General features: G+C 42.3%; 1 protein-coding gene across 1 annotated transcript in view; it reads left to right on the forward strand.

Moving 5' to 3' along the window:
- LOC139420438 (receptor-type tyrosine-protein phosphatase N2-like) overlaps nt 1–16,417 on the forward strand; it is a 303,402-nt gene that overhangs the window by 143,483 nt on the left and 143,502 nt on the right. The window contains exon 10 of the mRNA XM_071170577.1: nt 1,952–2,031. Coding sequence (XP_071026678.1) covers nt 1,952–2,031 — 80 coding nt within the window. The remainder of the gene's footprint in view (nt 1–1,951; nt 2,032–16,417) is intronic.

Raw genomic sequence — 16,417 nt, forward strand, 5'->3', positions numbered from 1 at the left:
GCCCATAGGGTTTCCGGACAAGAGTAGTGCACTATGTAGGGAATAGGAGGCCATCTGGGATACAGTCTGAATAAAGGTGGTTTATGAGGGTCATATTGGGGAGGTGGGGTGTCACTTCACCTAACGATGCCCCTTCACACCTCACGCTTCCTGGGATTCTGACTTTTCCCCTCAACCACTGCTCTACACTCTTTTAAAAAAAAGGGGCTCCTAAAGGGTTCTTCAGCTGTCCCCATAGGATAACCCTTTTTGGTTTAACTATTTTGAGTTCCATGTAGAACCCTCTGTGGAAAGGAATTGAACTTCTACATGGAACTTTAACGGGTTCTACCTTGAACCAAAAAGGGTCCTTCAAAGGGTACTCCGATGGGGACAGCCAAAGAACCCTTTTATGTTCTTGATAGAAACAAAGGTACTAAAGTACTATATAGGGCCGTAAGTGTCATGTTCTGACCTTAGTTCCTTTGTTATGTCTTTGTTTTAGTATGGTCAGGGCCGTGAGTTGGGTGGGTTGTCTATGTTCCGTTTTCTATGTTGTGTTTTGCGTTTGGCCTGGAATGGTATGGTTCTCAAACAGAGGCAGGTGTCGTTAGTTGTCTCTGATTGAGAATCATACTTAGGTAGCCTGTTCCCACTTGTGTTTGGTGGGTGTTTATTTTCTGTGTCTGTGTGTTCCACACGGAACTGTTTCGGTTGGTTATTTCACGTGTCGTTTATTGTTTTGTTTCCGTGTTCGATTGTTTTAGTTAAGAGCATGAACACGTACCACGCTGTGCATTGGTCCTCCGATCCTTACTACTCCTCCTCGTCAGAGATACCGTGATACCTCTTTTTGCCAGACTGTTTCGATTCAATGGCTTGTGAATCATAATTTTGTAATCAGGCAAAAGGTTTTCTCCCTGGCAAGATGTAAAAGACCTTACCATACCATAGTATATCGAATGTATTGCAATACAACAACGCCCTGGCTTGTACCTTAAACCTAAGTTTGTCACACCACCATTAAACCCTGGCTAGTACCTTAGACCTAAGTTTGTCACACCACCATTAAACCCTGGCTTGTACCTTAGACCTAAGTTTGTCACACCACCATTAAACCCTGGCTTGTACCTTAGACCTAAGTTTGTCACACCACCATTAAACCCTGGCTAGTACCTTAGACCTAAGTTTGTCACACCACCATTAAACCCTGGCTAGTACCTTAGACCTAAGTTTGTCACACCACCATTAAACCCTGGCTTGTACCTTAGACCTAAGTTTGTCACACCACCATTAAACCCTGGCTTGTACCTTAGACCTAAGTTTGTCACACCACCATTAAACCCTGGCTTGTACCTTAGACCTAAGTTTGTCACACCACCATTAAACCCTGCAGAATATATTTTATTTAACCAATTGCTGTTGGCTTTCTGCCTATTGGTCTCGGAGAAGGATTTCTCTCTGTTGGGATTGTTGCTGACGTTGGGACTGTGCTTCTGTAGATATTTTTGTTTTACTGTGACTGTAGGGAGTTTCTTCATCCTGTCCAGTCTGGTTAGTTTCTATTTTGGCCATGATTAGCATAGTTAAACATGTATACTGCACTGGAGAGCGAGGAGTGTGTTCAGTTTACGAGCTCGACAGTGGGGACATAGGGGGCAAATAGACGGGTAGCCAGAGGGGCAAAGCGAAGGTTCTCAGCTGCAGTACAGTGCCACACGTTCATGTTTGGTGTTTTGTTCAAATTCAAACAAAGACAAAACAAACTCCCTCCACTGGCTGCTATTAAAGATGTTAGATGATTTGAAGCTTGCTGGTAGCTGAAGCTCTCAGGGAGTCACTCTGTCTTTCTCTGCTCTCCTCTCTAGTCCTCTGTCTCTCAGTCTTTTTCTACCTCGGTCTGCGGTTGAATTGAAGAAAACTGAGTTTTGGGGGTGTAGCTAGCTTTTCCTCTTTTGCTTCTATATTTCAGAGTGCTGGGTCCAGCTGTGACCTTCAGGGTGGGCTCCAACCCTCGTAATGTCAGCACTGCAGATCTGGCCCACGTTGCAGGTACGACCACTCTCTCATTTGCACCAGTCGATATCCTCCCAAACCCACCCACCAATCATTACCTATATCGTGCTCATCATCATTTATTGGTTTCACCATTGAGGGAAGTCACAGTAAAACCTCTGATCGTCTCAAAGCAGAGTTGATCATTGATTCGCACAAATATTTTGTCATGTTTGTGTTTCACACAGGATGACAAGCGTGCCCTACTCAGATACATAGGCTGTGGCCCAAATGGCAGCCGATTCCCTATTTAGTGCACTCTCTGGTCAAAAGGAGTGCACTATATAGGGAGTCGGTGCCATTTGGGATGTAGAGGGTGACCCTGGATGGGCTTCATCTGCTCTCCTCGCACATCCGCTAGACTGACGGACAGGCTCAGACAAGCTCGCCGTCGTAAAGCCAGGCAGTTTGATGTGGTCTGATAGAAAGGTGTCATGATGAGAGTGGGGGGGGGGGGATTTGTTATTTCAGTATGCATTGCTCCCGCACCGCATTACACTACACCGCACCGCTGGCATTGTCTGAACTTGATCAACAAGGGAGTGTGACGCCCTTGCTTCGGCTGGAAATGACTTTGAGAAGCAGCGAGCAACAGTCAATAACATTGGGGTTGGAACAACAACAGTAACGACACTCACACAAACCACATGGAGCCTTTTTATATTGGCTAAAATGTGCTGTTTCATTCAGTGGAATTTGGCACCACTCTCCTGATGTATTATTGGGTGGTCTATAGTGGTTGGTTTCTGTCCTATCCATTTACAGAGATGCTACAACAACACTAGGAAATAGGAAGAAGGCCCTTACGGAAAAGCCATGTGATATCATGTGTTTTTGGAACACTTCACATGCAATGATTTGAATGACATGAAGTTCCAAATGTGGTTTTTCGAATGTGATCTCACAACCTTTAACGTGTGGTTTCAAATCTTCACCCATTTCACAGTATTTTTCATATGAATTTTCACCGGTAATGTCCTGCAATTTTTTTTTGAAAGAAACAGCAGTTAGGATCTCCCCAGAATGTCACGCGGTCACCGTGTTTTGCAATTGGCATATTTGACCCACTTTGACATACGTGATTACATAGTGTATGTGTAGACTAATTATTGTTCAACGTGTCCTCACCTGGGATTTTGAACTCCCAGCTTCTTCTTTCACGGCATTCTGATCTTCCTGCTACGCCACCTTGTTTGTGTCAATAACTGATTTCACCTGTGTCCCTACACTTTGGACTTTTAAAGTCAATCTCAGCTTTGTTAAACAAAAAAAAACACTAAAGAAAAACCATTATATTTATCATAGTAATTGAGAGAACACTAAACAGAATAATATTACCCACCAACATTAGACAACTATACAGAAAAACCCTAAAATTGCTAATGAAATCAATGATGAGAGAATAGTCAGATTAATGGACAACTAAAATAGAAGTGCGGATGACACTCTTTTTCTAAGTGCAGAGATGTATTATGGGTGATAAATGTGTAGAGAAATGCTATAGACTTTGCAGCGCTGCAGAAAGATCATACCCTAAATCCAGAGGTTGGGAGCTCAAATCTCAGGTGGGGTCATATTGAAAAGTCAGTACTAAGTGATCATGTTAAATATAATCATATTCTCATTGATTAAAGATTAGTTTACACTATTTTAGCTGAACAGTGTACCACTTACTTGAAAACCCCCATGTCATTTTCATTCCCAAACAGGTGATGATTTTTTTTTTTTTTTCACGTGAGGTCAGTTGTTCACCTGTGAAACCATATGTTGTATTAAATTGAGAGTTTACATGTTAGTACCACATTTTCACATGTGAGGAGAATAACATGTGACAATTGCACTTTCACAAACTTTTACATGTGAAAATCTAACTCTCACATGTTGAACTGCAATTGTGAAACACTTGAAATGTTGCAATCCCATGTTGTCACATTTATTTCACACGAGATCATGTTTTCACATGTAGATCCATGTTATCACATTAACTTCACAAAAGATCATGTGTTTTTCAGTAAGGGAGGGGGTGGGTTCGGGGCTTGGGGTTGTGTGTGACTTGAGTCATAAAGATGATGAAAAGGTGTCTGGATTGGTTGGTGCTACATGCGTATCAAAGCTGTGATTGTGCAAGCACCAGAATAACCTTCACTCCCCAATTCTAGTGCTGCAGACCCCTATGGGTACGTCTATCAGTACTCGGTTTGAGATGTCTCCGTGTGTGTGTGTGTGTGTGTGCGCGTATATGCTTGCATGCTTCCACGCTGGTGCGCGTCTGTCCGTGTCTATGTGGAGTGATTCGACTGTTGATTAGTCATCGTGGGGGGAGAGCTAATGACAGCAGCGAGTTCGGGCTGAAATGTCAGACCAAATGTTAAGTCGACATGATCAGCATCCTGACCACTATTGATGAATTATGAATCCAACCGACCAGAATACCAATGACTGACTGAGCGGTACATGGTGTAACACATGGGGGATGTGTGAAACTTACTCCTCAGCCTTAAGTGTCCCGCTTGCGTTGCTTCCTTAGCTAGCTTTTGAGGTGGTGCGATCAGCTAAGACACTTGAGGGAGGGCGGTCACGTGTACTAGCAAGACAGAGGTCGGAAGTTCACGGCAGGTATGGGCCGAATCAGGAGGAAGTGGTACTCACTAAGCAAGCAGCGTGTCTTTTACAATGGCAGGAGGAATACTTATATATCCACCCTTAGACAGTCACACTGTTTCAGTTGGGCAATGTATAGTACAGGGATGGGCAACTGCCCCTCTCCCCCTTTTGTAGGCCCGTGGATCACTTTCCAAAAACGACAAAATAATTGAGAACTCAGTCTAAACTTATTGTTGGGAGTTAGAATAGTAGAATAAACAAGGTACAATTTTGAAATGTGTTTGTGTATCAGCAGTTCTCTTATGTCAGTCACAGAAAGTCACTCAAATACCCCATGTCAGCAAAATAAATTGTAGGTTGGTAAATTAGTTTAGCCAGCTATCTGAACTTGTAGTAATCATGGTCAAATTACCGACTGGGGGGCCCTCATTGATATTGTTAATCACTCTCACTCAGATATCATGTAAAACAAATGCCAGCATTTCTCTCCGACCTATGGCAAAATGTGTAGAATTGCAGCAAACTTTCTTTAAAACTGCAACATTTTCTCTACATCCCATGGCAAGAACTGCAGGAAATTAACTAAAAAAGATTTCATCTTAGGGCCCCCAAAAGGCTAGGGCTGGCTCTGACTGCATGTGTGAGTATGGATGTGGGTACACAGACCCCAAGTTACTAAAAATAAAAACGGAAATATCACATTTACGTAAGTATTCAGACCCTTTACTCAGTACTTTGTTGAAACACCTTTGGCAGCGATTACAGCCTCGAGTCTTCTTGGGAATGACAGTACAGGCTTGGCACACCTGTATTTGAGGAGTTTCTTCCATTCTTCTCAGCAGATCCTCTCAAGCTCTGTCAGGTTGGATGAGGAGGGTTGCTGCACAGCTATTTTCAAGTCTTTCCAGAGATGTTCGATCAGGTTCAAGTCCAGGCTCTGGCTGGGCCACTCAAGGACATTCAGAGACTTGTCCCGAAGCCACTCCTTGCAGTGTCTTGGCTGTGTGCTTAGAGTCGTTGTCCTGTTGGAAAGTAAAATGTGGAAAAATGTGGAAAAAGTAAAGAAGTCTGAATACTTTCCGAATGCACTGAAATTATATTATTCTGCATTATTATAAATTATTTTCCAGAATGTTTTATACCTATAATACTCATACTGTGCTACTTCAGAAGTGAAATGAAGATGCTCTGGGTTGAATGTGAAACATAAACTGACAGCCAGATCACTCGGTCTCCTGGGTAATGCTGGGTTACCTTTGACCTCTGTGTGACTGCATCAACAACATGGCCGCATGATGAACTTGTCACTCACACGCACGCAAGCACATACGTATGCACACACACACACACATCAAACCTTTGGCCTCATTGTGTGTTGACCATTGACTGTGAAGTGTTTCTTTAGTTTAGCTCTATACTGAGTATTATACGTTTTTTTAAGCATTTTGTTGTCAACTGACAACGTCACAAAAAGTATGCGTGCTTATTAATTTGGCCAGAAGGCTTGCGTTATGGTTCTGAACAGTCAGATAGCTAGCACTAATGACAAGAAGCTGCCGTGTGGGGAATCGTAGGTGGCTCGTTTCAGCCGGTTGTATCATGTTATTGATACCATGTCTTGTTTTGAGGTGTTTTGACTGATGTCAAAATTCGCTAGCTAGCTAACCAACAACTGTAACGATGTACTTGAGAGACAAGTGCTCATTGTGCAAATTAATTTGTTTTCAATAAACATTTGGAGACAAAATATAGTTTACATGTTGTCCACAGTCTAAGCCAACCCTATCTGTTTTGCTGAGTAGTTGTGCACCTGTCCGTTTTGTTGCTTAACAACCAACCATCTATAGAAACCCCTTTTTTAGTGGAAAGAATCAGAAGAGAGCAAGATCACATTGATTGAGAGAATAGACCTGTGTCAAAGATAGCTCCATTTAAATGCACACCTTTTTTCCCATGTCTTTGTGAAAGTCTTACACGTGCAACTTTAAATACATTTCTTCATCTTTACATGCCGTGACATACATTTACATTATACATTTACACTGAATAACGTTTATTTATTACATTATACATCTATGTGAGTGAGGTGTTTTGATACCTTTCTACTAAATCAGTTTCAAATCTGGAGTAGATAGCCAGAGCATATTTACCAGCTAGTATGTCTATCAACAGCTGTTGCAGTGACATTCTATTGAAATTGATACTTTCATAGTGGAGTCTTTTGTTAAGACATGTAGCTAGCTAGCTAAACAATGAACCATGATCCCAACTCATGACGTTACCACCTTGCATGAATCTGCAGGTGGCTAATAAACCACGTTCAATCTTAGCTAGCTAACATTAGGCTATAACCAGTCAAGCAAATGGCTCTGAGATACGAATAACAATTTTGTACATGTAATGTTAGCTAGCGAGCCAGCCGGCTAACGTTCGCTAGCTGACAGTACACTTTAACGTTGACTTTCTGTCGAAATTAGAAATGTGTAATATCTGAAAATGTAGCTAGCTAGACTATCTTACCCGTATACATAATGGTTGGATGCGTCTCCTATCGTTTGCCATGGTTGCCGTTAGTTTGAAGATGTAATACGGAGACAGGTGTTTTCTCCAGCTCCGTAGCTATCATTCTCGAATTCTACTGATTTCAAAACCCGACCCTCCAGAAAGTGGAGAGCATACACGTAACGTTAGCTAGTGAGCCAGCTAACATTAGCTAGCTAACAGTACACTTTAATTTGACATTAGGCTTCTGCACTTTTACTACGCGATACATAAAAAAAGCAGCATCAGACAGGATTACCGACACATACTGACCAGCTCAAATAGACAGAAGCGTGCTATATGGCAGGCCAATCTAAACTAAGCTCTTGGCATGTCCAGCCCACTCATTATCTCAGCCAATCATGACTAGCAGGAAGGTTGACAGCCTTTTCTGTGGCTAAACCAACTAGGTTCGTAATTTAAGTTTATTCGTATTTACAGATGGCATACAAGTTTGTTAAGGCACATGAAAGTTCACATGTTTGAGAAGGCATTTCTGCCAAAAAATGCATTTTGATTTAAAAAGAAATTTATGTTCAAACAGCTCTCCTGTGAAGTAGTGACCATAGTTTCCTGAAACGGGTCACATATGTAATTGAAAAGCCATCTTATAGGGAGAGAAAGGTCCCATTGAAAATACTTCTTATCGGTAGAGATCCCATTGAAAGCAAAGTGTGCACCCCAAATGGAACCCTATTCCCTATATAGTGCACTACTTATAACCAGAGCCCAGTATAAAGAGGAGGAGATTTGCTACCTCAATGAAAGTATTGCCATCTTTTGGCTATGGGTTCTTACTGGTAGAAGGAGTGAAAAGCATGATGGGAGATTTCACTGTATTAGTGAAGGTAAGAGCTACTAGGAGCTCTTGTGTTCTGCTCAACTGGAAAACTGGTGGACAAAGACCTGTGCTCACTAATCCCCGCATGGCTAGAAAACAAAAGATAAGGCGGCTGCTTGATCAAAACTACTAGGCTATTGTGTGCGTGTGTGTGTGTGCGTGCGTGCCTGCGGGAAATGATTGATTCAAGTTTTGATGACTTGCAGACCAAGCTGTAAAAAAACAATGTTGCAATGTGTCATTAAAGACACTTTGTTTTTGCTCCTTTATTTGCTTATGCTCTCTCTCTCTCTCGCTCTCTCTCCTTATTCTCTCTCTCTCTCTCTGATCGAATGAGGTTCTGAATGTGGTGAAAAGCTGTATACTTCAGACTGCTCTGCAAACATGTAAATCACGTTCACTCGGGAAATTGGTTCTGTCAAAATTGGTTACGCTCACTGCTAACCAACGTTTCTTTAGCCACGGGAAATGTAATACCCCTCTCATTTTCCCTTCTTTTTTGTTTCTTCTGTGTACAGTAACTGGATAGGTGGAAACATGCATGGTTTGTTTTTGTTTCCTTAGAGCAATTACTGTATGTGAACCAAGATCATGCATACAGTGTTAAACACATTTACATGCATTTGTGAAACATCTGAAAAATAAAATGTTGTCTTTTTAAAAAAAACTATTTGCATTATCTTCCATTTATTTCAGCATATCATTGGATATGCAATTGATGATGCTTCATTTTTGTTGTTGCTTACTCTGGACAGATTGCTTCACAGCACTCTATTGGCAAATCTTGTCAATGACATCATGTATAAGTATGGCACACTATTCTATTCTGTTACGTCTACCAAGTATGTGTTTCTCTTCCAACCACTAACATATCACACTAATTGCATTCGCCCCCCTATGAAGCTCAGACAGTGATCTGGACGCACTGTCCACACTCTGTGGTCAAGGATGGGTGGCTGTGTGGAGGATGTGTAGGCTGGCCGGCTGGGGGTGAGGCACACCTTTGTTTGGACTGTCATGGCTGGTCGACCCCAGGGGCCCAGCAGGGTGCCCCGGCCTCCAGACCGTGAGAACCACAGCCCTGGTCAATGAGCTGTGATCCTCTGGACTGACAGGGGCCAGCAGCCGGGGCCATCTGGAGCAGATCTGGAGAGGGGGGGGGGGGGGGAGAGGGAGAGAGATGCAGTCAGGGAGAGAGAGACAATAAGCAGAGATCTAATTCATATATAAATCATTTAGATACAATTTGAATGTAGAGAGACTGAGACACTGCGTTCCCCTCAGTCAGGGAAAGATATCCACACACACATATATTTATAACAGCCACACTATAGAATGCTGGTCTCTGTCTTCCCTCCAGCCGAGCAGATTAGCATAGATCACCAATGGAGAATATCTGTGTTTTATATCTATGGGTTTCATAGAACGCTGATTTCCCTCTTCTCTCCACGCAGAGCTGACCTTCAGTCCAACAAACACTTGTCAAAATGCCAAACATAATTACCTAGGCTCCTCACACAAAGTAATGGGATTTATCTCCCGCTCACCCAGACACTAACAGTAACGGCTGGAGAAATGGATGTGTGTGTGTGTGTGTGTGTGTGTGTGTCTTTGTGTTCATGTTTTAACATCTGTATCAATGATCATAGAGGTTAGAGATCACTTTTATCTCTCTCTCTCTGTGTGTGTGTGTGTGCGTGTGCGTGCATGAGTCTGCTCTCTCTGGTTGAGTGGCCTCAGCGTGGTGATCAAAATCTTCCTCGCTCTCATCTCCGTCTGTACCCCTGGCAGCGTGTGTGTGTGTTTGTGTGTCTGTTCTCTCTACCGTGTTACCATCACCTGTCAGTCCAGGCAGCACTCAAAGGCCTCCTCGCTTCACCTCTTCCAGGAGACACACACACACAAGCACACAATGCAACACACTGTTGACGGTTACTCGATATGACACACATCACCACTCCATTTCCCATTTATACATTGTGATCGACGCAATATCCATCTCATCTATGTTTACGGTCATGGGAATGAGTGACAATAATTTTTGTGTATGGGGCGCATGCACACGTTCCAATAGCTGCAGGCTAAGAGAAACTTCAGCTACGAGCATTGATCTCCCATATCAGGGGATTGAGTTTACTCTCGCTTGTAAGATCACCATGCTAACCCTCACTCCAGCACACTAACATGACTACATCCTGTAGTCTCGCAGGGATCACTGTCAGCCTATAATATACTCACATACTCTATTAAAGCACCAACTGTGAAGGCTGTCAGTTTATAAGCTGTCTAATTTTAGTGAATGGTCAGTTCACTCTCCCTGGTATCCACACTGAACTGAGAATCTATCCCTTTGCCTAGAGACTGCAGAGTATGCCCTGTAAACCCTTTCCTGTTGTTTTTACGGTAACTTACAGGAAGCCAGTTGCCTGTAAGTTACCACATTTTGCCGTATCCAATACTGTTACTGTGATATTTTTTTTCCCATTGTTTTTATGATAACTTACTGGCTGCCTGTAAATTACTGTAAAACAACAGTACAATGCATTACTGTAGTGCTATTAGGGTAACGGTAATGAATTAATTAATTAAATTCATTGAGGGGAGATGGGGGTTTATTTGACAGTATTTAGATGGGATTGCTGCAAACAGCTTTGCAGCTAGGTAATGTATTTACAAATTACGGCATATGCCAGAATGCCAGTTTGGAAGCCTTTGTTAAGTCCCCCAGAAGTGCATGTGATATAAATGGCCATATTTTGGTATTATATATCACTTGCACTTCTAGATGCCATAACAAAGGTTTCCTAACATTTACTACAGCAAAAAAAAACAGACCAAAGGACATGGTAAATCCTACTCAACCATTAAACGTTTAAAGTAACCGTCCAGTGTTTCCAGATTTCTATGAAATATGACCGATAATTATTTACAATATGAGTGAAATAGTTTCCCCCCCCCAAAAAAAACTATGTTAAAAAGCAGCTTTTCTGTGTTGGAATGGTATGGGCGTTCACCAACAACAAATTAGTGTGGGCAGTTTGAGGAAGGGTTTGTAAGCGTTTTTCCCCAATTTATGCTTTGGCCACAAATATGAATATAGGATGAGTCAACAATATTATTTGGATATGAATTAACAGCAACTGGACCTTTTTAAATAGTGATGTAACGTTGCCCAGAGCTCCGAGGCATGAGTCGAAATCGCTAAGCAGTATACTTCGAAGCAGTGTTCTGATGCCTGTATCACTTTATCAGAAGCACGAGATCAATGACATCAGAAGCTTCGTTACCACCTCAATTGTTTGGTATTGGATGAAGACAAAAGGGCGCATGCACACTGCACATGCAGTACGGGGTGTGGGGATGTCATCTATAGTAATTTGGCTGCTCTGATTTATTTTGAGCAGCAGGTGCCACTAGTGTACACTGTGTTGATCAAAGCCTCGGGTAATGAATCTACCTTATTTTCAACACAATCCGCTAGAAAACCTCAATGCTTCAGGAAGCTTTGTTTGAACGGCACTACTTTTTAAAGCAAGATTTTAAATAGAGTTACTTTAAGCGTTGCTGCACTCCAATCTGTCCTCTATACACATTTATTTGACGGTGCAGTGATACCACATCAGTCAAATTGGTACAGCACTCTCACTAGCGGGTGGCTAATTATGTGGGAGATTCATTCAGGAAATCTGTTTACCAAGTATTCCCATAAATAAAATAAAAAGAGACGTGATCGCGTCTCAATGTAATTAAGTTATGAAATGATTGTTATTTTCAAATACATCTCTTTCTGGGCTTAGTATTGGTATATGTTCAGTGTACAAATTATTGTAATTGTGTTCTGGAACTCCGACCATACGCTTTGACAAAAAAAACGTCCCATGGCTGAATCTAGTTGGCTATCCCTGCTTTAGTGGATGTGCTTTGATTTTGTTGACCTTGTGGTCTGTGTGGCATTTTATTTTGAACATTCCAAAATACAGTAAGTGAACTGCTGTATTTTATATAGCATATTTTACAATAATGTCCAAAATACATCAATCATTATGGTAACATCCAAAATACATCAATTAGGAATATTTTTCCACAATGTAATTTACGGTAATCTACTGTATTCAGTAAATACAGTAGGATACTGTTGATTATACAGTTATTTACAGTGAAAAAAACTTTGGTTTGGTTTTACAGTGTGATTATGTCCCAAACTGCACTCTATTCTTTTTACAGTTCACTTCTTTTGACCAGGGCCCATAGGTCTCTGATCAAAAGTAGTGCACTTTTTAGGAAATGGGATGCCATTTGGCATGGAAACTATGACTTTCATTAGACCAGTGTTAGAACATCATGTCTTCTATCCTGAGAAGAGAAGGAGAGGAGAGAAGGCAAGATGAAAATAAGTTGTATGTGTACACACAATACCTTATAATAAAGTGACATTTTTACAAATTTCTACAAAAAAAAAAAAAACGAATACACTATTTACATAATTATTCAGACCCTTTGTAATGAGACTAGAAATTGAACTCAGGTGTTTCCATTGATCACCCTTGAGATGTTTCAACAACTTGATTGGAGTCCACCTGTGGTATATATTAAATTGATTGGACATGATTTGAAAAGGCACCTGTCTATGTAAGGTCCCACAGTTGACAGTGCATGTCAGAGAAAAAAAACCAAGCCATGAGGTTGAAGGAATTGTCCATAGAGCCCCGAGACAGGGTTGTGTCAAGACACAGATCTGGCAAAGGGTACCAAAACATTTCTGCAGCATTGAAGGGCCTCAAGAACACAGTGGCCTCCATCATTAAATGGAAGATGTTTGGAACCACCAAGACTCTTTCTAGAGCTGGCCGCCCGGCCAAACTGAGCAATCAGGGGGAGAAGGGCCTTGATCAGGGAGGTGAGCAAGAACCCATTGGTCACTCTGACAGAGCTCCAGAATTTCTCTGTGGAGATGGGAGAACCTTCCAGAAGGACAACCATCTCTCCAGCACTCCACCACTCAGGCCTTTATGGTAGAGTGGCCCAACAGAAGCCACTCTTCAGTAAAAGGCACATGGCAGCCTACTTGGAGTTTGCCAAAAGGCACCGAAGGACTCTCAGACCATGAGAAACAAGATTCTCTGGTCTGATGAAACTAAAATTGAACTCTTTGGCCTCAATGCCAAACCTTCACGTCTAGAAGAAACCTGGCACCATCCCTACTGTGAAGCATGGTGGTGGCAGCATCATGCTGTGGAGACATTTTTCAGCGACCGGGAGACTAGTCAGGATCGAGGGAACGATGAATGGAGCAAAGTACAGAGGTCCTTGACGAAAACCTGCTCCAAAGCGCTCAGGACCTCAGACTGGGGTGAAGGTTCAATTTCCAATAGGACAACGACCATAAGCACAGAGCCAAGACAATGTAAGAGTGGCTTTGGGACCAGAGTGGCTTCCCAGACTCTAACTTCTCTGGAGAGACCTGAAAGCAGCTGACAGAGTTTGAGAGGATCTGGAATGGGAGAAACTCCCCAAATACACCCAAGAAGACTCAAGGCTTTAATCGCTGCCCAAGGTGCTTCAACCAAGTATTGAGTCTGAATACTTATGTAAATGTTATTTAATTTTTTTTTTTTATATATACATTTGCAAAACAAATGTGTTGTCGTTATAGGGTACTGTGTGTAGATTGATGAGGGTAAAATACAAACTATTTAATAATTTTTAGAATGAGGCTGTATGGGTAACAAAATGTGGAAAAAGTCAAGGTGTCTGAATACTTTCCGAATGCCCTGTTATACTGCTTCTCAGAGGTGTGACAATGGGGGTTGGAGAGATAATACAGAGAATGCTGAATTCCTAAGACAATACAGAGGACATTCTGTCATACAGTTGACAAGAAGAGTCATTCCGTGGGCTGCCCTACACAACCTCGTGATTGTTCCCCAGTATTACCCTACTAGCACTACGGCGGTGTGTGTGTGTCGTTCTGTAAACATGTTTATTGTGTCAACAGCTCTGTGATCGGCGAAGTTGAAGACAGTAACAGACGCCTGTCAACAGCCGGCCTGAGCTCTAGTGTATTAGAAGATCTCGCTGTAGACGGGGATTAGTGTCTCTGGCATTGTTTGTTTGCTAATTCCATCTCCAAGGTATTTGTGGAAAACAGGCATGAATAATTTAACGTGGTTTCGAAGTGGACGAAAGGAAACAATCGGGGAGCATGTGAGATTAATGAAAGTGAAAAATGAAAGCCAACTGTAAAAAGCTCAAACTTTTCCAACACCAAGGGAGAACCATTGGTAAACGGAAATTGGAGACGTATTGTGAATTGAAAGCATCTAAATGAGGAGAAATGAATCGAAAGTGGTAGGCGGGTCAAAGCATGTTGTTTTGGAATTAAGATAATGGTATCCGCACAAACCGCCACTGCGCCGCATATCCCAATTGAATGAATGTGTTGTTTGGTTTGGATAAATAGGTGACGTTTTAACCAGCCAACATCTCAAAACAGCCACGAGCCACAAGGTCGTGAATACATTTGCAATGCCAAGTGAGTGTCAGACTGCGTCTTGTTTGTGTTCAGACTCATATTGATATCAGTGTAACATATGCACTCAACATATTTATCCAGGCTTTTAGATCCTCCAGAGCTCTGGGCCCCCGTGAGCGTTCTCCTGGAAACAGGAGAGGAGTGTGTGTGTGTGTGTGTGTGTGTGCTTGGACTCGCATAGCTTTCCAGACCAAGCACACAATCATGTGACAGAATGGTCCTCTTTACATCACAAAGAACAGTAGTCATTTGCACTCTGGTTGTGTATGGGCCACTGTTTGCCCTTTTGTGCTTGTTTGTGGAGCCTGAAGCAAAGACTTGTGGTCACAATTTTAACATGAGTTCTTGATGAAATGTCCTAATTCAAATACAGGTAAACATGACGACACCACAAAGTTATCTACCTAGCTATAAGGGTTTGGAATGGAAACTGAGCCTTCGGGAATTACACTAAGTATACAAAACATTAGGAACACCTGGTCTTTCCATGACATAGACTGGCCAGGTGAATCCACGTGAAAGCTATGATCCCGTATTTATGTCACTTGTTAAATCCACTTCAATCAGTGTAGACGAAGAGCAGAAGACCGGATTTTTAAGCCCTGAGACATGGATTGTCTATGTGTATGGGTGAATGGGAAAAACAAAAAAAGGGGTATGGAAAGGGGTATGGTTGTAGGTGCCATGGTGCACCAGTTTGAGTGTGTCACGCTCAACAATTTCCCATTTGTATAAAGAATGGTCCACCACCCAAAGGACATCCAGCCAACTTGACACAACTGTGGGAAGCATTGGAGTCAACACGGGCCAGCATCCCTGTGGAACGCTTTCGACACCTTGTAGAGTCCATGCCCAACGAATTTGGCTGTTTTGAGGGCAAAAGGCAGTGCAACTCTATATTAGGAAGATGTTCCTAATGTTTGTACACTGTGTACATTAAAGGAGAAGTTTAAGGGGCCCCATGCATTTAAACTAGTTCAGTGGTGTGTGTGCTCTCCCCCTTTTTCTTCCATGGATTGCAGAACTGAGACAGCTGTGACTCGTGACTTTGCTGGATACAGGCCTCGCTGAATTAAGGATTCACTGTGGACAAATTCATTGTTTTATTGAATGTATACAGGCCGATTTGAGCTATTTTTGTCAAAAGAACAATCTTTTTTTTTTTGAGTCAGGAAATGTGTACTTTTCCACCTAAAACATTTGCGATTATTTTATATAGCCGACCACCACAGCAGCAGAGATGGGTAACAACTGTGCATGTGTAACCTCGTGGGGGAAACCCTGCACACAATATGCCCTTATATGGAGCTTGTCATCACAGCTGCATTTGGTGGTGTAACGGTTTTCTTGATGAGAAGGAGAGTCGGACCAAAATGCAGCGTGATTATTGCAATCCATGTTTAATGAAGAAACAAACTAAACACAAACACTACCAAAACAATAAACTTAACGAAAACCGAAACAGCCTATACTTGTGTAACCTAACAAAGAACAATGACATCAGGACACTAAGGACAATCACCCACCAACACACAGTGAAACCCAGGCTACCTAAATATGGTTCCCAATCAGAGACAATGACTAACACCTGCCTCTGATTGAGAACCATATCAGGCCAGACATAGAAATAGACAAACAAGACATCCAACATAGAATGCCCACCCAGTTCACGTCCTGACCAACACTAAAACAAGGAAAACACACACGAACGATGGTCAGAACGTGACAGTACCCCCCCTCCAAAGTGCGGACTCCGGACGCACAACTTAAACCTATAGGGGAGGGTGTGGGTGGGCATCTGTCCGCGGTGGCGGCTCTGGCGCTGGACGTGGACCCCACTCCATAATAGTCTTTGTCCACCTCCT

Source organism: Oncorhynchus clarkii, chromosome 11 (genome assembly GCF_045791955.1).
Source record: "Oncorhynchus clarkii lewisi isolate Uvic-CL-2024 chromosome 11, UVic_Ocla_1.0, whole genome shotgun sequence".
Lineage (NCBI taxonomy): Eukaryota > Metazoa > Chordata > Actinopteri > Salmoniformes > Salmonidae > Oncorhynchus > Oncorhynchus clarkii.